General features: G+C 38.1%; 1 protein-coding gene across 5 annotated transcripts; it reads left to right on the forward strand.

Moving 5' to 3' along the window:
• Nucleotides 1-138: 138 nt before the first annotated feature.
• On the forward strand, nucleotides 139-27,089 carry LOC111340993 (fibroblast growth factor receptor 1-A). 5 transcript variants are annotated; one of them, XM_088727633.1, is made up of 20 exons: nucleotides 139-1,919; nucleotides 2,036-3,076; nucleotides 5,863-6,246; nucleotides 9,066-9,449; nucleotides 10,238-10,471; nucleotides 11,319-11,425; nucleotides 11,890-11,954; nucleotides 12,027-12,238; nucleotides 13,096-13,212; nucleotides 20,375-20,393; nucleotides 20,959-20,998; nucleotides 21,458-21,752; nucleotides 22,608-22,718; nucleotides 23,038-23,228; nucleotides 23,346-23,468; nucleotides 23,723-23,793; nucleotides 24,109-24,149; nucleotides 24,362-24,458; nucleotides 24,764-24,863; nucleotides 25,389-27,089. In XM_088727633.1, exons 2-20 carry the CDS (start codon nucleotides 2,800-2,802, stop codon nucleotides 25,452-25,454), a joined length of 2,934 nt encoding a protein of 977 aa, XP_088583759.1. In that variant the 5' UTR covers nucleotides 139-1,919; nucleotides 2,036-2,799; the 3' UTR covers nucleotides 25,455-27,089. The 5 variants fall into 5 exon arrangements, with proteins under 5 accessions (XP_088583759.1, XP_088583758.1, XP_088583760.1 ...); XM_088727632.1 differs by having other exon boundaries at nucleotides 139-3,076; XM_088727634.1 differs by having other exon boundaries at nucleotides 141-3,076; nucleotides 13,096-13,188.
• The last annotated feature ends 500 nt before the right edge of the window (nucleotides 27,090-27,589 follow it).

Consider the following 27,589-nt stretch of genomic DNA (forward strand, 5'->3'; position numbering starts at 1 on the left):
ATTTTCATATAATCACATTGACTGTGATCAGTTTTTCCTATCGCAAAGCTTTGATTTCATCTCTTCTGGAGTTAGTACTGACAGTAATTAATACTTTAGCTTCCCTATCACATTAGTAATCCTGCTACAGTATTTGTGACATTTAGAGATATTGCTTTTTTTATCTTATCTTTTTAGTCATATTGGTCAGTGTAGATTAGATGTATTCCATTGTTGTGAGCAAGAATATTCCAACATCGAATGCGCTGTCGATGTTGTTATACTGTTTTAACTAATCTATCAATTCTCGTGTTGGTTCAGTTATTATTTTTAGCGTTCAACAAAAGCGTGAAGTTCTTATTTGAGTTGAAATATTCACGATATCTGTTTCCACTAACTTATTGTGCTGGTTCAGCGTCTTTTGATCCTTCATCAATAGCTTGAAGCTCTTATTGGAGTTCATATATGGCCATCAAGCGCAATTCTAACAAATTTCTTTGCTGGAACTTTATCAGTGGATGGATTTTAGTGATACTTCAACTCACAGGTGACGTGTTATTCCAAAAATCTGCGTGTTTTTTACCGCGTATTTGTATCATGAAGTGGCTTAGGCGCTGTAGCTCCTCTGAGTTAGTTTCTCTTTTAACGTGAACATCAAGCAGGCTGCCCTACAAGGCAACGGTCTACAGAATCTTTAAATGCTGATCTCACAAGACTTGCCCTTGATGGATAGACGAATGATATTTAAAGATTTCTTCAGGTTTAACGACAGTTTAATATCTTCACCGATATGCAGACGAAGGCAGTGATGAAGCAATTTGCCCTTTCTTCAAACTCAAGAATATCGTAATCCTTTTCAGCCGTTTTCACATCTAGGAAAATTAATTGACCGTTGTATTTGAAGGTCTTACAAGATATTTCATTTAGCAGTATATAGAAGAGATAATCTCTTGCTTATAACTAAATTTTTTTCGAATCGGGATATGACGAAATCCTGCATGATGCTGCTCACGGATTTAATTTTGAATCGTCATATATTAACCAGTCACTCCTTGTGTAAGCCTGGTGTCTTGTTATGCAAACACTTCCTTGCGTGTTACAGTTTATCAACAGCAAGGTGTTCGTAATACGCTCATGCATGGCCATCAAACACGATTTTAACAAGGTTTTTCATTTGAATTTTCTTTCGGTATGGATTTTTGTGTTGCCTCGTCTCACAGGTGGCGTCCTACTTTAAAATTCTGCTGTTTTTACTGCCTAATTTATTTGCGAACTCGCATGGGCGCCCTAACTTGCAGTTAAGCCTACTTTAAAGGGCCATTTCCAACCGAGATGCCCTGCGCGGCGGGGTCTTTTTTTTTATGTATGAAAAATACGCTATTTTCCTCGTGGTTGCGAAATCGCTTTGATATCTTCTTCCATCTTACGTACTAATTAGGGCTTTCAAAGTTACATCCTGAATCATGTGCGAACAACAAACTATCGTAGTATCCACATCAGTAAATAGTTTTTAATTCTTACATGTATGACGGTGAAAAACGTCATTTGAAAATTTGATGCCGCCGAAGAAGCGGTCTAGAGGAAGGCCGAGTCTGCCCGGCTCGGCAAAGGTTATTCGACTTCGAGAGTCTGTGTATGATTTATGGAGGGCAAGGAAAACATCCGTGGGTTTCGGTAACACTACAGACAGTGCTTTTTCACAAATGTTATTGCATTGTTCGTACTATGGAACTAGAGACTCCGGGGATATTTTTTGGAGGTGAGAATAATTATTTGACTGATTTTTACTTGAATTCCTGAGATATGTATGTAAGCGATCTCATTTGTACAAGTCATTATTCTATAATTGAAATGCGTAAACTAAATCCGTTTTGGCCCATATTGGTTATTTGTTCATATTTTATTTAGTGTTAAAGGCGAACAATTTCCTTCAACATCAAGTAAGCTTGTACAAGTTTTATACACAGACTCGATTTATGATTTTTCAGTCTGAGATATTTAGCTGCAAATTTGTTTACTGTGTTCTTCACCAAATCCTTGTTTTTCTTTTTAATAGTGTTTGTGAACGACTATCAGAGTTTGCCATTTAACAATAGCGCGATTCCGAAACAAAAACAAACGACTGCAAAGGATCTCAGATGGAAATGGGCCTTTAACGATAGTCAACGGCAAGTAGGCTGGACGTAAATCTAATCTCAACCCCCCACCCTGGTACAAGGGAGAGGTGGTTGGAATCCCCCTTTCCCCTGTTTTCGCTTCTTGAGGACATCTTGAAGTTTTTTTACCTCAAATATTTAGCCTGTTATAACGTCGGCGATATAATGTGAATATTATAGGATACATTTGACGCTGCTGGGGGCCAGTGACACCATCCAAACTGCGCACTTTTATATGTTTTTCTTTAGAGCTTTTCTACCATACGAAAATAGAAAATAAGATGACAGGTTTCTCTACCTCTCTTTTCACCTTAAAGGCTTGAAACGCACTTCACTTGTCATTTAATATCTCCCCAATCTATGAGCTGATTTTCGCCAAATTTAGAGCAACCTAAGGTGACAGTTACCCCGAACAAATCGTCTTCATACACCCCGCCCTTCCTTGTATGTCCTAGGATTAACTAATTAAACATAAAAATTTCGCTCTTGTTAATTAGACACCCTGTACAAATATTCCTTTGTTTTAACTGCGGTTTAAATTATTCATCGGCAAGCAGATGGCAGAAGTGTTATATGGTACGAACCTACTCCGGTTGTGACAACATCGGATCCATTAGAAGTGCTCCCCACTGGCACTGTACAGGCTTATGAAGGGTCTCCTGCCATGCTGAAATGGAACTACAGTGTTACGCCTCGTTTACTTTATGGTATCATAAGATTCAACCGTATTGGCATAACCAACTTCCGATCAAACGGACAAGAGGGTGAAGTCGATGCTAGATTTAAGGATCGGTTCAGTTTAACGGCGACTCCACAAAGTGCTTCTCTGTTGATTTCTAATGTGACTGCTGCTGACGATAAGGCTTATGGAGAATTTAGCTGTCACTTAGTTGCTCCCAATGGGGTTGTTTGGATACGCCGTATTCAAGTGCAAGTCATATGTAAGTACTTGGTATCGCTTACTTTTAGAGAGGCACACCTTAGCTGTAGAAAATTTTCGTCCAACTATGCTCTCTGGGACTAGTTTCAATGCAAGTAGAACTTGCGAGACGTCCTCAGCCTAAGAAAACGTTCACACCCCTTTCACAGATTTGCTTTAGATATGAATAAGAAATTTACGATTTCTTTAATTGTGACTACAGCAAAATCTATTTTCAATCTTCAAATACGTGCAATTAACTTTGGACAGTGAAGGTGCGTGTGAAGCGTCTGGAATTCTATCTTTGTGTGTCTTTGTTGTCTGTGTGCACCAGTATATCAGTTTATGTCTCATGAGTCAACATGATAAAAGAGTGTTAAGTTGAATCCAGAAGTGGAATTCGATGTTTTTCAATGACTATAGTCTCTAAGATGTTGTATATTTTGATTTGTAAATACATCATTCCAGACCTTTTCGAAGGCCTTTAAAGTGAAAGTTGTTCAGCGTTTCGCATGGCATTTGTGACAAAATAGCCGCAACTCTTGCCTGGACGCGCCGCGTATGGCGGGTCAAGGTAGGGAATTGGAGGAACTAAAATGCAAGGATAAAGCTTTGAGACTATGTATATTATGACTTGCAAGTATATATGGCAGACCTCTTTATAATTCCAATATATCAACAAAGTTGAAATGGTAAATTGGCCACCGTTATGATTATAAAAGCTGACGTTTCGAGCGTGAGCCCTTCGTCTTTCGCTCCGACGAAGGGCTGACGCTCGAAACGTCAGCTTTCATAATAGTAATGGTGGCCAATTTACTATTTCAACTTTGTTGATATATTGAAATTATTTCGTTACCCCCACAGACGCAGCACCAAACAGTTTCTTTAGAAACTATCAGCCTTTAGACCTCTTTATAGGCCGCTGAAGTTGTCTTTTAATTTACCTCTGCGAAAAAGACGCGAAGTACTCTTTTTCAACAAGTCAATATTAAGACTTAACTAACAGTAAGTTTACATTTCCAATAGATTAAAGAACCATCTGCTAGCACAGAAAATCTAAATGCATGATTGCATCGCGTTGCAGCATTCGAAGTTGCATAATTTTCACTGATTTATGGGGGTGGAGGGAGGTCAGTCATCTAGGCGTATTTTGAACTTTTCGATATTTCGGGGAAAAAAAAGCGTGGAAGAACTTTTTGATATGATTTTGGAAAAAGGTTCATTAAAAGGGTCCTTCAGAAAAAAAAATAATAATTTCGAAATGTTGCAGCTGTCAGAGGATTCTCGATATTTACGGTTATTAGCTCTTAAAACTTAATCCCAGAGAGCTTGCCGTTGTTGAATTAAAGGTTTGTTCAGTTTTAACGGCGGTTTAAAATCTTTACCGATATGCAGACGAAAGCAGTGTCACTTGATATGAACCAATTTACCCTTTCTTTAAACTCAACAATATCATAATCTTTTTCAGCAGTTTTGATATCAAGGGAATTGAATTGACTGTTGTATTTGAAGGTCTTACAAACTTTTTCATATAGTAGTACATAGCAAAGATAATTTCTTTCCTATAGTTAAAATTTTCTTGAGTTTTGATCTAATAGGTCTAGAAAAAGGCTTAATATTGAATCACTTCCTCATCCCCAAAATAGAATTCCGACCCGTTTGTAACAACATAACAAATTCTATAAATAGGAAAACAGTTTTTAAAGAAGCGCTATTCATTACCACAGAGCATCAAATCTTATCAACTGAATTATTATCTCGGATCGGTCACATCGGGTTTATCACATAGACTTGATCAGAGAGTTTGAACAAGATGGTTATATGCTGTTTTCTCAGTTTTTTACAAAGTACTATTTACGTCTAAGAGTGTGAACGGCAAGCAAAATACTAACATATCTTACGTACGGGATATGACGAAATCCTGCATGACGTTGCTCATTGATTTAATTTTGAATCGTCATATATTAACCAGTCACTCCTCGTGTAAGCTTGGTGTCTTGTCATGCAAACATTTTCTTGCGTGTTACAGTTTATGAACAGCAAGGTGTTCGTAATAAGCTAATGCATGGCCACCAAACACGATTTTAACAAGGTTTTTCATTTGAATTTTCTATCTGTATGGAATTTTGTGTTGCCTCATCTCACAGGTGACGTCCTATTTTAAAATTCTGCTGTTTTTACTTCCTAATTTATTTACGAACTCACACTTGTAGTTAAGTTTACTTTAAAGATAGTCAACGGCAAGTAGGCTGGACGTAAATGCAATCTCATTCCCCCACCCTGGTACAAGGGAGAGGTGGTTGGAATCCCCCTTTCCCCTGTTTTCGCTTCTTGACGACATTTTAAAATTTTTTTTTACCTCAGATATTCAGCCTGTTATGACGTCGGCGATATAATGTGAATATTGTGGTATACATTTGACGCTGCTGGGGGGCCAGTGACGCCATCCAAAATTGCGCACTTCTATGTGTGTGTGTGTGTGTGTGTGTTCTTTTTTTACAGCTTTTCTACCATAGGAAAATAGAAAATAAGATGATAAGTTTCTCTACCTCTCTTTTCCCCTTAAAGGCTTGAAACGCACGTCACTTGACATTTAATATCTCCCCAATCTATGAGCTGATTCTCGCCAAATTTATAGCAACTTAAGGGGACAGTTACCCCGAACAAATCGTCTTCATACACCCAGCCCTTCCTTGCATGTCCTAGGATTAACTGGTTAAGCATGAAAATTTCGCTTTTGTTAGTTAGACACCATGTACAAATATTCCCTTGTTTTAACTGCGGTTTAAATTCTTCACCGGCCAGCAGATGGCAGAAGAGTTACATGGTACGAACCTTTTCCAGTTGTGACAACATCGGATCCATTAGAAGTGCTCCCCGCTGGCACTGTAAAGGTTTACGAAGGGTCTACTGCCACGCTAAAATGGAACTACAGTGTGACACCTGCTTTACAGTATGGTATCATAAGATTCAACCGTACTGGCATAACCAACTTTCAATCAAACGGACAAGAGGGTGAAGTTGATGCTAGATTTAAGGATCGGTTCAGTTTAACGGCGACTCCGCAAAGTGCTTCTCTGTTCATCTCTAATGTGACTGCTGCTGACGATAAGGCTAATGGAGAATTTAGCTGTCACTTAGTTGATCCCAATGGTGTCGTTTGGATACGCCGTATTCAAGTTCAAGTCCTATGTAAGTACTTGGTATCGCTTACTTTTAGAGAGGCACACCTTAGCTGTAGAAAATTGTCATCCAACTATGCTCTCTGGGACTAGTTTCAATGCAAGTAGAACTTGCGAGACGTCCTCAGCCTAAGAAAACGTTCACACCCCTTTCACAGATTTTCTTTATATATGAATAAGAAATTTACGATTTCTTTAATTGTGACTACAACAAAATCTATTTTTAATCTTCAAATACGTGCAATTAACTTTGGACAACGAAGCTGCGTGTGAAGCGTCTGGAATTCTATCTTTGTGTGTCTTTGTTGTTTGTGTGCACCAAAATATCAGTTTATGTCATATGAGTCAACATGATAAAAGAGTGTTAAGTTGAATCCAGTAGTGGAATTTGATGTTTTTCAATGGCTATAGTCTCTAAGATGTTGTATATTTTGATTTGTAAATACACCATTCCAGACCTTTTCGAAGGCCTTTAAAGTGAAAGTTGTTCAGCGGTTCGCATGGCATTTGTGACAAAATAGCCGCAACTCTTGCCTGGACGCGCCGCGTATGGCGGGTCAAGATAGGGAATTGGAGGAATTAAAATGCAAGGATAAAGCTTTGAGATGATGTATATTATGACTTGTAAGTATATATGGCAGACCTCCTTATAATTTCAATATATCAACAAAGTTGAAACGGTAAATTGACCACCTTTACGATTATAAAAGCTGACGTTTCGAGCGTGAGCCCTTCGTCTTTCGCTCTGACGAAGGGCTGACGCTCGAAACGTCAGCTTTCATAATAGTAACGGTGGCCAATTTACTATTTCAACTTTTTTGATATATTGAAATTATTTCGTTACCCCCACAGACGCAGCACCAAACAGTTTCTTTAGAAACTATCAGCCTTTAGACCTCTTTATAGGCCGCTGAAGTTGACTTTTAATTTACCTCTGCGAAAAAGACGCGAAGTACTCTTTTTCAACAGGTCAATATTAAGACTTAACTTACAGTAAGTTTACATTTCCAACAGATTAAAGAACCATCTGCTAGCACAGAAAATCTAAATTCGTGATTGCATCGCGTTGCAGCATACGAAGTTGCCGAAGTTGCATAATTTTCACTGATTTATGGGGATGGAGGGAGGACAGTCATCTAGGCGTATTTTGAACTTTTCAAAGTTTCGGGGGAAAAAAAAAGCGTCCAAGAACTTTTGGATATGATTTTGGAAAAAGGTTCATTAAAAGGGTCCTTAAGAAAAAAAAAATTAATTACGAAATGTTGCAGCTGTCAGCGGATTCTCGATATTTACGGTTAGTGGCTCTTAAAACTTAATCTCAGAGAACTTGCCGTTGTTGAATAAACGAATGATGTTTAAAGGTTTGTTCAGTTTTAACGACGGTTTAAAATCTTTACCGATATGCAGACGAAAGCAGTGTCACTTGATATGAACCAATTTACCCTTTCTTTAAACTCAACAATATCATAATCTTATTCAGCAGTTTTGATATCAAGGGAATTGAATCGACTGTTGTATTTAAAGGTCTTAGAAGCTTTTTCATATAGTAGTACATAGCAAAGATAATTTCTTTCCTATAGTTAAAATTTTCTTGAGTTTTGATCTAATAGGTCTAGAAAAAGGCTTAATATTGAATCACATCCTCATCCCCAAAATAGAATTCCGGCCCCTTTGTAACAACATAATAAGTTCTATAAATAGGAAAAGAGTTTTTCAAGAAGCACTATTCATTAACACATAGCATCAAATCTTATTAATTGAATTATTATCTCGGATCGGTGACATCGGGTTTTTCACATAGACTTGATCAGAGAGTTTGAACAAAATGGTTATATGCTGTTTTCTCAGTTTTTTACAAAGTACTATTTGCGTCTAAGAGTGTGAACGGCAAGCAAAATACATACATATCTTACGTACGGGATATGACGAAATCCTGCATGACGTTGCTCATTGATTTAATTTTGAATCGTCATATATTAACCAGTCACTCCTCGTGTAAGCCTGGTGTCTTGTTATGCAAACATTTTCTTGCGTGTTACCGTTTATCAACAGCAAGGTGTTCGTAATAAGCTAATGCATGGCCACCAAACACGATTTAAACAAGGTTTTTCATTTGAATTTTCTATCTGTATGGATTTTCGTGTTGCCTCATCTCACAGGTGACGTCCTATTTTAAAATTCTGCTGTTTTTACTGCCTAATTTACTTACGAATTCGCAAGGGCGCCATAACTTGTAGTTAAGTTTACTTTAAAGATAGTCAACGGCAAGTAGGCTGGACGTAAATGCAATCTCATTCCCCCACCCTGGTACAAGGGAGAGGTGGTTGGAATCCCCCTTTCCCCTGTTTTCGCTTCTTGGTGACATTTTGAAGTTTTTTTTTACTTCAGATATTCAGCCTGTTATGACGTCGGCGATATAATGTGAATATTGTGGTATACATTTGACGCTGCTGGGGGGCCAGTGACGCCATCCAAAATTGCCTACTTCTATGTGTGTGTGTGTGTGTGTTCTTTTTTTACAGCTTTTCTACCATAGGAAAATAGAAAATAAGATGATAAGTTTCTCTACCTCTCTTTTCCTCTTATAGGCTTGAAACGCACGTCACTTGACATTTAATATCTCCCCCAATCTATGAGCTGATTTTCGCCAAATTTACAGCAATTTAAGGGGACAGTTACCCCGAACAAATCGTCTTCATACACCCAGCCCTTCCTTGCATGTCCTAGGATTAACTGGTTAAGCATGAAAATTTCGCTTTTGTTAGTTAGACACCCTGTACAAATATTCCTTTGTTTTAACTGCGGTTTAAATTCTTCACCGGCCAGCAGATGGCAGAAGAGTTACATGGTACGAACCTTCTCCGGTTGTGACAACATCGGATCCATTAGAAGTGCTCCCCGCTGGCACTGTACAGGTTTACGAAGGGTCTACTGCCACGCTAAAATGGAACTACAGTGTGACACCTGGTTTACATTATGGTATCATAAGATTCAACCGTACTGGCATAACCAACTTTCAATCAAACGGACAGGAGGGTGAAGTTGATGCTAGATTTAAGGATCGGTTCAGTTTAACGGCGACTCCGCAAAGTGCTTCTCTGTTCATCTCTAATGTGACTGCTGCTGACGATAAGGCTAATGGAGAATTTAGCTGTCACTTATTTGCTCCCAATGGTGTCGTTTGGATACGCCGTATTCAAGTGCAAGTCATATGTAAGTACTTAGTATCGCTTACTTTTAGAGAGACACACGTACCTTAGCTGTAGAAAATTGTCATCCAACTATGCTCTTTGGGACTAGTTTTTAATGCAAGTAGAACTTGCGAGGCGTCCTCAGCCTAAGAAAACGTTCACACCCCTTTCACAGATTTGCTTCATTTATGAATAAGATACTTACGAATTGTTTAATTGTGACTACAGCAACAACTATTTTCAATTTCCAAATACGTTCAATTAACTTTGGACAATGACGCTCCGTATGAAGCGTCTAAAATCGATCTTTGTGTGTCTTTATTGTCTGTGTTCACCAATACATCAGTCTATGTCTTATGAGTCAACATGATAAAAAAGTGTTTAGTATCACGAACATCAGGAAATAAATGGGGTATTGGATCTAAAGGTGGGATTTAATGTTTGCCAATGACTATTCAACTGATAAATATGGATGGCGATTTAAAAGTCAACTTAAAGGTAACTTTAAAACAGATTTCAAGTTCACCAGATGTACGAGCTATTTCAATTATTTCAACTTTTTCCATTGTCAAATATACTGCATGCTCGTACAGTAAAGCTGCTAGTAGGAAAGTGATGCTTATCTACGTGGTTGTCGAAGTGGCATTGTCACCTTTGTTTCAAATTTAATTTCTTAATGGTTCGATAGTGGGAAAAGTGGTTAAATAAGCCTGATGATATGTTGATTCTGTTGTAATTGTCTACTACGAACGTATCATGTACGTGTGGTTATACATTTATTTCATTAAGGCATTTCCATTACAATTACAGATCCTGTCAAGATTGTTAATTTTCAAACTGAGTATTTTGTTGGCTATCGAGAAAATTTAAATCTTGACTGTGAAGCAGAAGGAAACCCCCCGCCAACTTATTCTTGGACTCCATGTGGCACGGAACTAGTTTGTGACAACAACAATCTGTATATTTCACAAGTCTTTGAAGATGCCGACTATACCTGCAGAGTGGCCAACAATTTTAGTGGTGATACAAAAAAGGCCAGCGTTTGTAAGTGGAACATTGTTAATTACCAAATGAATCCTGATATACATAATCAAGTACAGTTTTTTTGTTGGGGGGTAGGTTTCTAAAGAAACTGGGGAACTGCTTCGATGGGGGTAACAAGGTAATTTATATAAACTAAGTTGAAACTGCCCTTCATCAAAGCAAAGGACTAGCACTCGAAACATCAGCTTTGTAACTCTTTACGGTGGCCAATTCACAATTCAACTTAGTTGACATAATTAATCATATTTTTCGTCTTTTTTTAATCGTTATTATTATCTGGGTTAAACGGGAAGTCCACCCGCCTTGGGAAGAATGTGGTTAATTTTTTTCCATCATGACGTTTCAGCTTTACGCATAAGAAAATACCCAGGAAGCTTAAGAATGCAAGTAATAGATTTTTCCGGCAAACGAAACTTCGAAGTCGTTTTGAAAATACGAGCAGGCCTCTCAAATGATATTGAAACCCAGTATTTTGAGATCACACCTCATGAAAAACCTGTTTTGGATAACTCTGAAGAGTTTTAAGCCACACAGTGAGAGCAGATCAGGCCTGTTAGTCCAGGCCATTGCACTTATGGAAATGGTATTTATTTTCACGGAAAATGAAATGTAAATTTATTGTATGAACAAAAACCCATCAAAATATCGACAAATCTACGTGCATCATCATCATGATGAAAATGACGCATGGCAAACCATACTTTGAATGCATACAAAACCTTTCAGGGGGTCAACTGTGTTGCCCTGCTCCCAAAAGATCCCGGCACATGTTAGGATACTGTTTCTAGCATGGCTTCAAAGACAGGTAAGGATTCAGTTTAACTGTTGTCTTCTAATTTACCTGCAGTCATTGGAGGAAATGTGATTAATGTAACCATTGTCATCACCAGTGAAAGTTGTACTGATGGAAAATATGAAGACCAATCCTCGTTATCGACGAGACTCAAAGAACTGGTAACTATTTTGATCACAACAGTATTTAATTTACTTACCTTTAGTTGTTTAATTTCATCTCTTAAAGCTTGTCTACTAACTCACTACATAACAGGAATGAACATCATGCAATTTCTAGGTTGTTATTGTTGTTGTTTCCTTTTAACTATGATGAAAGGTATAGCTACCAAAAGGAAGTAGAGGCCGATGTCACTCAGATTAAAAGTAACCTTTCTAATAACTTTGAATTATGCATTTCACATTCAATGTGATTAAAAAAATTCCAAGTAAGCCTCTGCAAGTAGCTATAATGTGGTTTTTAAAAGAAATAACCAACTGCAAGTTACCATAAGTAATTTTCTTCAGTAAAAAATCATACACTGTACGTTTATCTTATTGCATGAATGTTGGTCTTTCAACCAACATGCAATTCAACCAACTATTTAGGTCTGATGTTCAATTACAATGCCCTGTTTATTTTATAGATGACGGTGGTTTTTGGTGGTAAACCTTATGGTTACCAAAGCCTGGACTTCATAAACAACATCAGGTTTCTGCACTGCTTATCGATTTTACTTTGCACTCCATTATATTCTAACCCTCATCTTGTGTCCTTTTAAAGGTGTGAAGGTATAGCTGTTGACCTGGGGCTTACATTTAATTCCAAAACAAGAGAGAAAGATACTATTGCAGCACTTTGCAATGCTACCAAGGGCGGGAAGCTTGGAAGCTTCAGTGTGAGTGCTATAAAAGGGAAGAGATCTCGGTTTGATTTTGAAACAACAACTACTGCCGCATGCACATTTACCATGTCACCCGGCAGCCCCTCTGATAGTAAGTTGTCCGAATTTTTTTTTTTATCTTTTGATCTGAGCATGCTAGCCCGCGGTCATTTTCATCCCTTTGCCACTAGTGTTTCTTCGCCGTAAGTTTGAGTCCAAGGTGTCTTGCACTAGTAATGATATGGTTAAGCCCCCTGCAAACCTCTCCCTAATTCGTTAAAATCTTCCGGCGAGAGAAGAAATGGCCATCTTGTTACGCGAATGATGAAAACAAGCTCGCAGGGTAACACCTTTGGTGGGTGAGTGGTGCGTTCTCAACTTAGACCCTTACACGAACTCGGTAAAGTACTGATAAGGAGTTGTTCGTATTTCGGCAGAAATTGAAAAAAAATTAAGAAAAATTAAGAAAAAAAAAGAAAAAAAAAACATTTCTAGACATGTTAAATCAAGATCCATCGTAGATTACTCCTCACTCTGCTTTTGATTCTCTCAGAGGGAAAATGGAACAATAGTCGAGCGCTGATATGGTGACTACCAGTAATTATATACTGTTTATGCACGGCTTGAAAGTTAAAAATGGAACCTCTAGCTGTGAAGAAACAAGGGTATTTTAAAAAGTGAACACCAATAGTGCATTGTATGTCTACTGAGTACTTTGATGCGTTGTTGTTGACCCATAATTCTAATGTTCTTTAAAACATCTTAAAAGAGTACGTAAGTGATTGTTCCTTCATTGCACTGCCTGTGGTCTGTTTCTCATTCTTAGCATTGATGTTTGGGGCAATCAATTTGAGTTGAAAAAGAAAGCTGTATTAATTCAAAAAAAACAATCGTAATTCAACGAAGGAATGCCTACATTTAGTTTATGGAGAAATGTATTTCATAGGTCGTTCTTCTCATGGTTACTAGGTACCGTATGGTTTATTGTTGGTGCAGTGCTAGGATCAGTTACCGCACTGGCTGTCCCCATTGGAATATTCGTTTTATTCAAATGGAAGTCTGGTAGGTGTCGTAAGAATTTCAATGGTAAGAGTTCTGTAAATGCAAAATTTGTGGCTCGAAAAATGTATTGTAACAATAAAGGAAAAGTACTGTCTGGAAAAAAAGTTTATCTCGTTTAGAAGACTATTTCCATTGGAGTTCGAAAATAACCTTTGCCTTGCATTACCAACGAGAGCGCTTTGAAGTTGCCCTATTTTATAACTTTCGTCGTTGGAAACAAGCCATCTTGGATATGACATCAGTTATGATGTAGCATTAGTCAAACTTTGGGCGACTCTGTCCTTCTTGACCCGTTTGACCTTTGTGGGAACAATTTCTATTTTTGGAACGATGGTGAGCTTTCTTGTGGCTGAATGTCAAAATGCCCACTAAAATTCAAAAGGAAAAGGTAGAAGCCTCCACAGGGTAACTGAAAGTGAAATATCAAAGAAAATTTAAGTGTCAAAAACAACCCGCGAGGTAGCCTTGGCAAACCCTGCAAAACCGGCAGAACTGCCAAAACGAAGCCTTCCAGCGAAACATCATAGGCATGAAAGTTGTCCTTGTTGAATTTTGTCTCGAACTGAAAGTTTTGTTTACCTCATTCTTTTCAACCCAAATTTAATTGATTTATTCTATAAGTTTTTAGAACCATTTTATTGGAGGCGAATAAATTGGAGCTCGAAATGGTGATACGCTACGTGTGGTAAATTCTCAGTCGCCTTCCTATTTCTGCTGTGAGTCCACCAGGTAGATTTTCTTTATCTCGCCGATCGCATACTTCCACGAAAAAACAAAGAAGTAAAATGGCATTAAGTTGCGATTGGTGTTTTTCACCTCATTTCCTAAAGTTAGCTTCACCGCAATATTTTTCATTCCAAAGTGTTTGAAATGTCGCGACTTGTGAGAAGCATAGTTTCGTTATTTACGGCGCGCCACAGAAAGTCGCATCAGTCCTACAGTGCTTAATCACATAAGAAGTTACCTCTGCAGTGTAAATAGAGCTGAAATGAAACTTTCGATACCCTTTGAAAGCAACAGCTCTGCGAATGTACGTCAAGTAGTTGGTTGGTTAGAAGACACAAAATATTGTTTCATTATTTCTACTGCGTTGAATCGATATGATAAAGTGAAATGTGGAAACCTACTTAGCGAAGGATAATTTGTATTTGCTGCAATCATGTTTGTGCGGGCTGTTTGCTGGCGGTGTAGTAAAGGTAAAAACTGAAACAAAATAATTTAATTCTTAACAATTAACTTTTGCCTTTTGTCTGCATTGATTTTGGAAACTGAATGTATCAAATCAATTTTGTCGGTGTTAACGCACTTGAAGAATAATCGTCAAGCCTATCAGTTCCAACTTGTTGCATGCCAAATGGGGCTATTTTTAGGTCTAAATGGCTCGTGTTCAGTTATATAACGAAGCTTGGTTTCCTGAAAATGTAAGAATAATTTGTTTCATACCGAGGTAGCAAATTGAAATGAATCCGTCGAGGACTTCTTTAGTAAAATAATTACTATTGACATAACTCCAGAACCAGGATTTTTCGGAGGAAAAAAACCTTCGCCTTTCATTTTGAGTCAGTCTCCTACTGTATTTAATATTTAGGATCATACATTCTCAGTTACCGCAAGAGAACCATTCGCAATTTCCAAGACGTAAGCGACTGAGCGGGTCGACATTTCTTCTTGAAACTCATTTTCCTGACTTTCTCTCTTTATCTCCTCAACAATTGTATAGTCTTCCCCTGAAAACGAACCATGTTTCGTTTGAAACATAAATGGATCTATTACACCCTCTCGCCTGGATTTGAATCCAAGTCGAGAATTTAATCAGTGGCGCTCTCCCAACTCAGTAGGGATTTAGAAGAGCATGCTTGACTATTCACTGCGTCATTATTAAGGTGGCGGTTTTCAATTTGAAATAGCCGATATATAGAACGTAATCGTTCGCAGCTAAAACGCTTTAGCTAAACCGAATAGCCAGTTTGGACGATGCAAGTAACGAACTTTTGATACTAGTAAACTTTTTCTGGACCCTACTTTCCCTTTAAGCAACTACGGATTGTATAAGTGTTTATATAGCTTCGTTTAAAGTGCTACGGAAGTGAATTTCATGAATACCCTTTTTAAAATGAAAAAGGTTTTTCAATCATAGAAAAGTGGTTCTAAAAAATTAAAAACGTATAATGGTCCAAAAATTTCTCAGATCGGAGCTCAAAGAGCACTTCTTAAGTGCGTCTATTTTGCGAATTCTGAGCCCTCAAGGCTCCCAGCGGTTGACAACACCAGTGACGTCACACGTTTGACACGCTGTAATCCACAGTAAATCTTTAAATCTTCGAGTTCTTGGTGACTTCAATTCGGCAAATACATCTTAGCCTGCCACTATGTCTTATATAATGTCCAGTTCTGACGATTCGGACTCCAACTCGAGTTCTAGGAATGTTTCGGAGGCAGGAGAAAGCGGAAACGAGAGAGATTTCAGAGTGGTTGGCGGACTCGAGGAGACATACCGATTCGAGCCTCAAGCACCTGAAGGCTATGAAGAACCAGATGAAGAAGACGAAGATGGTTTGACTCCGGCGATATTGGAGTCTAGGTCCGAGAATCAAATAACCGTAGATAAATGGTAGGTGAAAACTTAAAGCGAAACTTTGACATTGCACCTTCTCTTCGTTTGTTTTGGTCCACGCGAGTGTGTTTGCATAATACTAAGTTGTCTCGAGCTCGCGCTTATCAGTCTTTCCTCATGTTTACCTTATTCTAAATTCCGGTGTCGTTGCAACAACTGCGATACAGAACTTCTGTGGAATGCCTTGGAGTTTCGTTGCTGTAAGGAAGTCATGGCAGTCATGGCAAAACTGACCTTGAACGCATCGAAGGTAATTGCGTGCTCGACCATCCAGGCTTCGACGCTCCGACAAACACCACAGTACTTGAGCAGGTTTGCCCTCTGATGAAGGACAAGAATGGCCAGGCTTACAAGTTTCCAACCAGAGGAACTCTAAATGCGAAAAAGGAGTAAGTGGGCTTTCTAATGTTAATGAAACTTCGCCTCATTTCCGTCAAGAGCATCGACCGAATGTGGATGAGGCTCACTTACTCGAGTACATAAAAATAGCTTACAAGTTAGGTTGCTGCAAAATGTTTTCTGTGTGATTCGACTAAGACCGACTTCATCTTAACAGCAATAATGCTCGGATATTATTGGCAATATCTAAGCAATAATTTCAGTTGTAAAATTGTTTTGAAAAGATTAAAAGGACAACCTGAAACAATATTTTGTTGATCACTCTAACATCAATTGTCTCAACTTCACTCAATGTTATTATTTTTTTTATGCTTTTGGTAGAGGGGAGGAGGAGATGACACTGGTTTGTTAAAAATACAACTCCAAGTGCTATAACTCATAAAAAATTTAAACTTTTCTTCTTTCTTAGGACCTGTCGTGGCACTGCATATCGATTTTTGTGCTATGGATATTTGGGCCCCTTGGTTGGAACAAACACTAAACCACTTCCTGCCTGTATAATTATACAATAGAATTAGGCAGAAGTATCACACTGCCTCCACCAGAGGTTACATCACTGCAGAGCAAAGGCAAAAATAAGCAACAAAGTAAAAACTCTGTACAACAACGGCTCTTTCAGGAGCCACCACATTTTAAAAAAGTCATGACTTCCGTGCGTTCAAGTTGTTGATCTTTTATTTTCCAATGCTACATACCACATGCAAGATCCCTGTATCCTTGTTACAGTTAACATTTCTTAATACATGTATCTGTTGTGACAAAAAAAAAAGTCTTTTTATAGGATTACACAATTACTGATGAACTAGTAGTTTCCATTGTGGTCCTTGCAAACAAATGAAACAAATGGTCTAAATTGAACATAACATCATTAAGAACCCCAACCGGCCGGAGGCAATTAGTTGGCTATTTACAAGCGTGGCCAAGGATCTGAACACGGGGCGATCGTGAAACAAATTTAGTGGTCAGGGTGGGACTCGAACCCGGGATCGGCGGATTACGAGTCCGACACTCTAACCACTCGGCCACACTGCCTCCTTACTTACTTACTTACTTATTTACAAGTGTAAATATACTTATACTCCTTACTTACTTGTTTACAAGTGTAAATATACTTATACTCCTTACTTACTTATTTACAAGTGTAATTATAGTACAATTTATGTTTTAGTCTCAACATTTGGCCATGATAAACACAAACAAAATTTATTTACTAAAGTTTTTTTTTGATATCCAATCACAATGTCTGTATGTTCTTCGACTGGCATATGTGTTTTAGGTGGTACTAGCACCAGAACAGCCTCCTCTTGCATGGTTTTTCATTGGCAGCTTGCACTTTCTACATGTAGGTGTTTTTCTTTTCTTCGTGGCAGGCTGTTGGTTAGCATGGGTGCTTGATGCCTGAGATTCACTCAGAGTTTGAGCTGCAAATAGAATATGTTTATTTAATGTAGAAAAAAAAAATTTCTTGTTGATATAGTGTTCTTTTGGTAGATGGTGCAATATTAACGCCTTCCAGATTCAGGGTTGTATTTAAGAGGCAGGAGCCTGGGATTCCTCCAGGCTTCTACAGTATGAAGTTGGCCTCTGGCTACTTGTATCGGAGAAAAAGAAAATTAATAGAGCCAAAGGAAACTCCAAGCCGTTTGATTCTCCGCATAATTGTTGTATTTATCCTGCAACTTGAAATTTTAGTGACAGCCCCGTTGAACTACATACCAGAGCTTGCCAACCCCTACTTAGGCAAACATCCAGAAACAAAATATTGACCATAGTTTGATGGGTAGGGCTTGAATGATACAATGTATGATTATGTACTCAACTTCAAAAAATCTCACCTGAAGGGTATAGAGCTGTTTCTGTCTGCTTTCTCTTGTTGTAATTCTCTATAGCCTCTGCTCTACATCGCCTGTCCGTGAACTTCGAGCTCAAAGGTGCGGGAATACCTGCCTTATACTTAGAAAAGATTGCATCCCTTTCCACAAGGGACATGCAAAACACCAGTTCCCTAACCTTGTCCACATATTCTGGGAAAAACAAGAGGAAAACAAAGGATTAAAATTCATGTTCACGACCTAAAAAGCATGATATTCATAGTTTTGGCCGTGTGAGAAGTAGAAAATACTTTTGAAAGCTAGTGTATTCTTTGTATCAGTATCCTCTGGCATTAACTGCAAACTGTGGCTGCTGCATATCGTTACACTTACTGTAAGTGGGAGATACTGTTATTTCTCGTACAACTTCTTCTTTAAACTTGTACTTCGGGTATGTTACTAACAAGCACTCCTTTCCATCCTTTGTCCTTTGGGGCTCCCTCAGAAAGTTCTCATTAAAATGTAGGCTAGTTAAGATGTGCCTAAAAACACACAAAGCTACATCATGGACTATAACAGAAATTTTGATGCAAGAGTAAATCAAAGCAGTTAGATTTTATTTTGGCTCTGAACACAAATTTTAAACTGACAATTTGAAAGGAGGGTAAGGATTTCCCTAAAGGAATGTCACCATAGTTTAGGAGATGACAGGCATCTCCAGCTTTTGGTGATACTATTTTTGTTTTTGATATAATATGAGTCCACATGCAGTATGAGCCAAGTTATTAGAAACATATCATCTTAGGATGAAACTGATTCAAGGTTAAATGGAACCCTTCTAGGAAGCTGGTTTGGTCCTCGCTGGACAATTTTTGATGTCATTAAGTAGCCATTAAATCGCACGTAAACAAACTTAATATGAGCATCCAACACCGAAAACCCTTGTTGGTAACTTGGATTAAAATACGAAGTCAATCGTAATTATTATCTCAAGGATTTTTCGTTATCTCTCTTCTTAACTGGCAACGAAACTGTCGAAGACGACGTTAACTTATGAAAATTATTAGAACAAAGAAAGAATGCATTCCACACTTACCGCTTGCGATCTTCTCCTCTCACGAGCGCTTTGTTCGATCACTGGAGATAGCGCATTGGATAGTTGGAACTGATACCATTTTTGAAACTCGTTTTTCTCTGGGCTTCGTGCTTACACTCTCTTCAGAGCTCATGCTGTTCTCTTCGCTAGTTTTTCCTGGCAACAATCTACTTAATTTTAGCCTTGTAAAACAGCTCTCGTGAAAGTGCAAGGAGCACAATGTGCTGTGCGATGAAGGTTTCCAATCTGGCATTCACAAACTTTACCTATTGATCCCTTACTTTCTTATTTTTAGGGAATAAATGCAAAGAAACATTTGGAGGATAAAAATTGTTCGTACAACTGATGCCTCAGGAAACACCGGCCGCACAAGTCTTTCCACTGTGCTTTGCCATTGTGAAATGTATGAGCTGCACTTTACCCCGCGCTCGATGTGTCAACCGTGTGATGTCACATGCATAACTAATTAGGAAATCGCCCGGACGCACTTTTTTCAGCAACTTGTCTGTGTTCGCGCTCCAAAAATAAAATGAAGAAAATGTTTTCAGGGCTTAAAAACGTTTTATCTGATTAAATAGGAGTCGAAGTAATAATGAATCGTTTTTTACAGTGGATTGATTTTCGCTTCAGTAGCACTTTAAACACAAAGGAGGTTTAAATATTTTGAGACAGTTACATGGCATGCAAAACGGACCCTTCATGCCTCCTCACGTTGAGATGAGGCCAGGTAGACAAGTCCTCTTTTGCGTATATGACGCACAAGTCTAAACCGTAGCGAACGTGTTCTCATCTAAAACGTTTCTTTATCATTTTTTTAAATTTAATTATCACAGTAGACTTGAAAAAAAATCGTTGTATAGATGAACTTCAGAAGAGAAGATTTTGTTTTTGCCTCTGAATGAATTTATTCGTATCTTTCCTTTACAATTTTTTCTAACATAAATCGCGTAAAGCGCTCTCTCTGATTGGTGAACTCACTGTCTGCTATTGCTCATGGATGTACACTGCTGACATGAGCAAACTTTCCATGTAAACAAATGTTTCGTAGGAAATTTTTTTTATGTTATAAAACAAATGCTAACAGCATGCACTATTGAGTTATGGATGCGCTTGGGAGGTTGGTAAGCACGAAAGAAGCGTAACAGTCACTGGAGGTGATAGTCGAGAGCGACTCTAGCTTCTTGAGTGTACCCTGTGGTGTTAACCGTTTGTTAATTACTTTCCTCCTTTTAGTCTTATGTTTTATTTTTTTATTTATCTCTTCAGGGGTAGCAAAAAGAGAACGGTGAGATTACCGTCCATTGACTTTTTGTGTTACCAGTATATATGTTATGCAACTCTACATTTGTCTGTCTCACATGGATTAATATACGGTAGTTACGGTCAGGGCTAGAGCTCCATTTAAGAGTCAGTATCAGAGAGTATCCTCGACTGAAAGACTTTAAAACTACCATATTGGCCTTTACGTGTGTGTTATGCAGATACACTGTTAGTATATTTTTTGTATCTTTAGGAAAGTAATTATGCAGATCGAATTATCATTTTTTTCCGAGTTGCTCCGCTCATTGCTAGGAACAGAATGTCAATTTCTTGATATTTATTAAACCTGGCTTCTTTGGGCCAATGAATTAGTGCAAAATATGACAAGCCGTCAGTAACCGTTTAATGACTGATATTGGTGCAGTTCCCTGAGATGTGCTCAATTCCAGTGTTAATTCTTTTTGTTTTTGTTTTGTTGTTTTACCAAATCTTCCTCGTGTTTTATCCACTGAATTTGAATATCGCCAAAAATATAAAAACTTTCTCTGAAAGTTAAAATAATAAAAGGAAGTTACTTTTAATCATTTTAGGACGAATGGAGAAACAACGGAAGAAAAAGGACATGATAATGTGAGTGGCTACTTTTACAGATAAAGATGATTTTTATTTCAATAATTTCCTGTCTGAGTTACGAAACACTCCGCTAGAAGCTTTGGAGCATCCTTTTTTAATATTCCTCTTCAATATGTAGAAAGAACTAGAAATGCGCTATTGTCACCACAGCTGCAAAGTGAGACTGATGCACCAAAACACAGCTGAAGTAATTGAGAGTTTCATACAAACTTTGTTTCCGATGACATGATGAACTGCGCACTAATAGACAATGAAACTACAGTGATTTTAATTATTATCTAGATACTTTTGCATGGCAAGTGTACAAAAAATAAACGCGGAATACTTGAAATTTTGACTCATAGTAAGTTTAAATGCTATAAGTGTAGAAAAGAAGTCATTTTGTTGCAAGAGGTCAGGTAACCTTCTATATGTACGTAGCAGGGGTTTCTGATCACGATTGGTATTGTTTTAAAGACTGAGCTCGAAATGGTGGATCCCTCTCAAAGCCAGAATTACATGGCATTGGATGAGAAGACTCGGTCACCCTCCCTTCACGATGCACGGCAGGGAAACTGTCCACAACCCGCCGAGCCAGTCAATGAATACGCTTCTCTGAACTCATCTTCACGCTATTGGGAGATTCCTGCAGACCACGTGACGATAGAAAAGGTCGTTGGCAAAGGTGCTTTTGGTCAAGTTGCCAAGGCAACAGTCAAAGGCCTCCATGGAGGACTAAAGACGACAGTTGTGGCTGTTAAGATGTTGAAAGGTATCAAGAAATCTAAATAAGCATATGAATTTCTTTAAATTTCCTAAGATAGCGCAAAGGTAGCTTCAAAAACGTCTGCACAGTCAGCCTGAAAGTAGCAAGGAAAGCTCGATCTCCCCGCCTGAAATAGTAGGACCATGGTTAGTTAAGTGTTGCAATTAACTTATAATGAGTAGTCAAGAATACGTGACCTCGGTAATATGATCACTATAAAAAGACAGTGCAATCGAGACGTAAAAAGCCTCTCGTGTGGCCTCAACTTGAAACTGGAACGTTTATGATCAGCTGGTGTCCACCCTTGTTAAATCAAAGCAGTAAAACCTTCCTATAAAATAATCAGAAATCCCCCTGACAGGAGCTTACTTACAGGTAGGTTTTTTTTCATCTAAAGTAAAATCATTGGCAATTATGAAACACCCCTCATTTATCGAGTTTGAACCTCAATAGGAATGAAAAAGTAAAGGCTTTACCTAAGTGTACGCCGCTTATCATAGCATTTGCTGAAAGCCTAAACTAGATGAATTGTGAAGGGGTTTTGAGTTTTGCTATGATAATTGCGTTGGTGCAATATATTTTAAATGTGATAATACATGTAAACTAAGCATTATGGCAGCAGGATTGTGTGTCCAGCTAAGTCAGTCTTACTGTGCCTTATAAGAGCTCCATAAAAATTGAATTTTCCAGAGATGATTTAAAGGAAATCATGATCTAACTTCTGACCTTATGATTTTGAATAACATGCTTGACATTGAGCTACCTTGAGCACGCCGTAAAATGGGACGTATGCTACTTATTTCGGCTCAGTTGCATTTATTAGCTTGTGAAGGTAACAGCTTCTGGGTGATCATCTTACAGATAACACTTCGGAATCAGAGGGGAAGGAGTTATTTTCCGAACTTGAATTGATGAAGCACCTTGAACCTCATCCTCATGTCATTAAACTTCTGGGATGTGTCACGATATCTGGTAAATAAAGAAAAGTGTACCTTACTAGCCATAAAACTATTTTCGAGTGGGTTTCTTGCTATCTCACTAGAGAGATATTTTCATGCTTACTATGCTTAAGATTTCAAATTTTTGTTTGAAGACTAGGAGCGAATTTGCTCTTGTTCTTACGTTATCTGTGGTTTGCGCCGCTTCCTTTCGACTCTCAGCTATGATTACTTACTTACCTTCAATTACCAGGTAGGGTTGTTGATTTACTGAAATCTGGACGTTGTTTCCAGACATCATAAAGTACCTTGTATGTCTTGAATGAAATGATGATACCTATATCTTGCAATAGGGCCACTGATGGTGTTGATTGAATATGTTCCATATGGAGATCTATTGGGTTACCTGAGAAAGAGCCGTGGATTAAACGACACTTACTACAAAGACCCAGATATCAAACCAAAAACAAATCTGACTTCCAGGCAGCTGACGAAGTTTGCGTGGCAAGTCGCCGATGGAATGTCATATTTGTCATCCATACCAGTACGCAGAAACCTCATATTCAGTTGATGAAACTTAAGTTTGGAATGTGTTTTATTAAATTTTCCTAGACTCTCTAAATTTGTTTCAACATCAATGATTTGTTTTTATTTGTTGTAGATTATCCATCGTGACCTTGCAGCTCGTAATGTGTTAGTTGGAGATGGGGAAACGTGCAAAGTAACAGATTTTGGCATGGCGAGGGATGTCCAAGAGGACAACATTTATGAAATGAAGTCAAAGGTACCAAACGATTTCAAGCAGACATTGTTAACGAAATTAGCGAGGTTTTATAATGGTCTATATTCTTACGTTTCTCGTACATCATTGGCTTTTTTGGCTGCTCCCCAACATATCAAATCACTGCTGTAATAAGTCAACTTACATTTATCCAGAGGTTAGTGATCAGTATAGTAATGGGTAAAGCTACGACTTTCATTGTTGCTCTTTTGTTCAGTTTTGCCAACCAACTCTTTATGCATGTGTTTTTTATTTAGGGACGTATCCCTGTGAAATGGACTGCTTTTGAAGCGTTGCTGCATGGAAAATATACCACGAAAAGTGATGTGTGAGTACAGGGGACCACATAAATGAAATGAACGAAATGTTTTCAGGTTTTGAAAAAAGTTTGGATCTTTTCCGTACACTTTGATCATGACATCTCATTGACATAGAATCATTTCATTCATAAGGAGTGGCAATACACGTTGTAGCTTTGAGTTATGAGTACTGGCCCGGAATCAGCACACTGGACTAGTATACTCTGTTTTTCCTACAAAAGTTTGGCGCAGATTTCAAAATTGTTTTAATTTGCTTTGTGTGTTTTTTGTCTTTTAAGGAAAATAATGCTAATTTCGCTAAATTAAACCCGTTTGTTTTACAGGTGGAGCTATGGAGTTGTCCTGTATGAGATTTTTACGATTGGTAAGTTACAAGGCCGACGGAAGGGTAATTTTTATCGGTTTTAGCATTTGTGTTCACACGTAGTCAGGAAGTAAGCGGGTGTATCATTCTATGAACAATTCACCTTTTTCTCTCGTGAATATTGCAACTGCAAAGCTATTTCAGAGTATCATAATCACTGGACTTAAAACTTGTTGTTATCGCGTTAATTAACTGCTACTGCTCTATTTTAGGTGGTTCACCGTATCCAAAGATGGATGGAAGACAAGTTTTAACATTGCTAGAAGGGGGATACAAAATGCCTAAACCACAACACGTGGATGATAAGTTGTATGAATTTTTTTCTTTAATTTTATTTTAATTTTTCTTTTAGGCTTTTTTCCCACAACAGAATTATTCGGATAAGTTCGTTTTGTTCAAGTCACATTAGCAGCTCAAAATTAAACCGGTTTTGCTTTCTCATTCAGCCCTGTTTGAATAATTCGACAATCACGAGTTTTTCTTTTGTGATCATTAAGGAAAGGACTAATTTTTCCTAAAGTACATTTCGAAAAAAAAAGAAAAACCACTGCAGCATTTTACACCTTACAACGCCCTAGTTGAGATTATTAATTCCCGACGTCTTTCTGTTTCAGGTATGACATAATGACAAACTGTTGGAAAGACGACCCTAACTTGAGACCATCTTTTGAGGACTTGAGGAACGAGCTGAAAGAAATCGAAAACCAGCACAAGGTAGATTATTAGAGTTTACTCAGAGTCTAAAACACACATGCGTCTAATAGCGTCAACTTCAAGTTCACAGGGTATTACTCTAAGGTAGTTTAATGCTGTAAAAAATATTTGAGTGAGACTACCACCTTTCGAAGCTACTTGAACTAAAATTCTGAGATAAAAGTGACGGATCGGAATTCCACCCGATGTTCTCGCACAAGCACCAAATCCTGTTCGGTTCTTGGAAAGGAGATTGTAGATTTCATGAAATACTCTTAAAACCGGGAACATGTATTATCTCTTTTCTCGAGAATTTGAACGCTGGAATCTAACGACATCAAATTCAGTGGTTGTAGCCTCATTATGAAAGTTTTGTATCCCTGTATATTGAATTCATTTAGATTATTTTTGAATTTAACTGTACCACCAATATGCTTTTTACATAGGATTAACAGTCATTGTGAAAAGAGGTTTATCGCAAGCTTATCAGAACATAGAAGACTTCAAATAGAAAACACTTTTTTCCTTTCTTTTTTTCTTTCACAGGGGCTGTTAGATTTAGATAATTACAACGATCTACTTTACATTACTGTTGACGATCTTGCCGAATAAATCCTCGTAGAGCAAAGGATAAAGTGAAAACCCTTGAGGCCCTACGAGATCTGTACTCTTTTCCTTATGTTATTTGACGTGAACGTTCAATACTGCGTTAATGACGGAACCAAGTATACCCAGCAAACTGTTTGAAAGCAAAGCAACGCAGAGCCTCCATAATTAACCCTCTGCCTGTTTAATGACCCTGACCAAACAGGTGTCATTAGAGGCAGATGTATTTGACAAAAAAATTGGCTAAGTGGCGATATTCCTGAGGGAACAAAGCTTCAGAAAATTCTGGATGTGCTACTTCAGCTCGCATTTAGTAAGGCCGCTTCTGATGGGAATTCATACAAAACAAAGAACAATTGCATGGCTTAGTTTTCGGGGGATCTTTTCAACGCTAGATTTCTGTCTGTTATTTGAACACAGAAAGTTCATTCTTGAAGAAGAGCGTCCGTACAAATTTGTTTATCTGTCAAGAGGAGTAAGACAAGGTTGCCCTTTATCCCAAGTTTTGGCAGTAGAGCTGTAAGCGGGAAATATCATACAAGATAAAAAAAATCAAGTGCAAAAAGTTTAGGTGAAGAGCTAAATTTAAACACGTTCAGTTCGCTAATGATAGCACCCTTACTGACAACAACTCGTTAAAAAAATACAATTATTTTACTGGACAACTTTGGTGATATCTCCTGCCTGAAACTGAACCCTTGGAAAATAAAAGCTCTATGGGTGGTAGCGTGGAACCATAGAAAGGACGAGCCGTTTGGATTTCACACGTGTGACTTGACAAACCAACACGCGCCTCGGGTAATTTTATTTGTTACAACGAGGAAGAAAACGAAACATAAAAATTCACGTTAAAACTGCAGATGATTGAAGACCACGCCAGTTATATGGAGCCACAGGAGTCTTGCACTATTTGGCATGAATGAATGAATGAATCCTTATTCATATTGCGCCCTTTCTATACAATATTCAAAGGCGCAGTACCCCCCATCAATTTGATAGACACTACACAAAGATAGACCACAGCACCGGGCACTACGTACCCTAATCTTTTCGAACAGTGTGTGGGTTCTTTAACATCCCACATTTTTTTTTTTTTTATATACAAGGGCTTGTGAGACGGGACCTCCATTTATCGTCCCTATCCGAAAAGACTAGAAAGTCTAACCATTTGCAGATATTATTACAAAGGCAGCACTTTCTTCTCAGTTATTTAAAGACCCTGAGTGTTGGTCCGGCCGGATTTGAACTCACGACCTCCCGCACAACAGTCCGGAGCTCTACTAATTGAGCTAACCGGGAGGCGGTAGATATCTTATATCGCAGAGTCTTCGCATCCTGCAACATTTACATACGATCTCTAACCTTGGTGGGAATTCGACCATTTTTAAATTCATTTGGAAAGAATAACTGAAACACAGATTAGCTTGAATTTCCATAGTATTAGCCGATGAACAAAGCTGCAGCAAATCTCTTTTCTTGATTGTATTTTTGGAAAAGAAAAAGAAATGTACCACAAAAAAGTGTGATATCTTAATTAAAGTACGTAGTTAGAAATATTGTAGGTAACACAACTAGCTGCTCCAGTGTATTGTAGGGTAGATTGTGATTGTCTTTTGAAACTGGAATAAAAATATTTTTGTAGTTGTTTGTGCCAGTACCATCGCATCTTATGACACCGTAATTTAGGGGTGACGATAGAGAGTAGCTCCATTTCAAAGTGACAGGAGGCCCTTCATAAAACTGTTAACCGCCAGGGAACAGCCTTTCATCTGGACACGATGTTTCATTTCCGTCATCTGCCGTTAGAACAAGCAAACGCAAATTCCCTTTATTAAATATTGAACCCATCATAGGTTAGTTTGTTGGGTATAACAACCTACTTTTCGTTCACGTTCGAAGTACGGTTAACTACAGGCTAGAGCGCCTACACGAGGTTATAATAATAAAGTAAGCACGCGAAATTTTAGAATCCCACGTGCAGCCTGTGAGTTCAGGTATAACTAAAATCCATACATGGGCAAAGTTCCATAGTATAACTTTGTTAAAAGCATTTTTGTTGGCCATACATGTACTATTTATTACCAAACACGATGTTAAACTAACACGACAATTGGTAGGTCGATCTATACAATAATCGAGAT

Source organism: Stylophora pistillata, chromosome 7 (assembly GCF_964205215.1).
Source record: "Stylophora pistillata chromosome 7, jaStyPist1.2, whole genome shotgun sequence".
NCBI classification, from domain to species: domain Eukaryota; kingdom Metazoa; phylum Cnidaria; class Anthozoa; order Scleractinia; family Pocilloporidae; genus Stylophora; species Stylophora pistillata.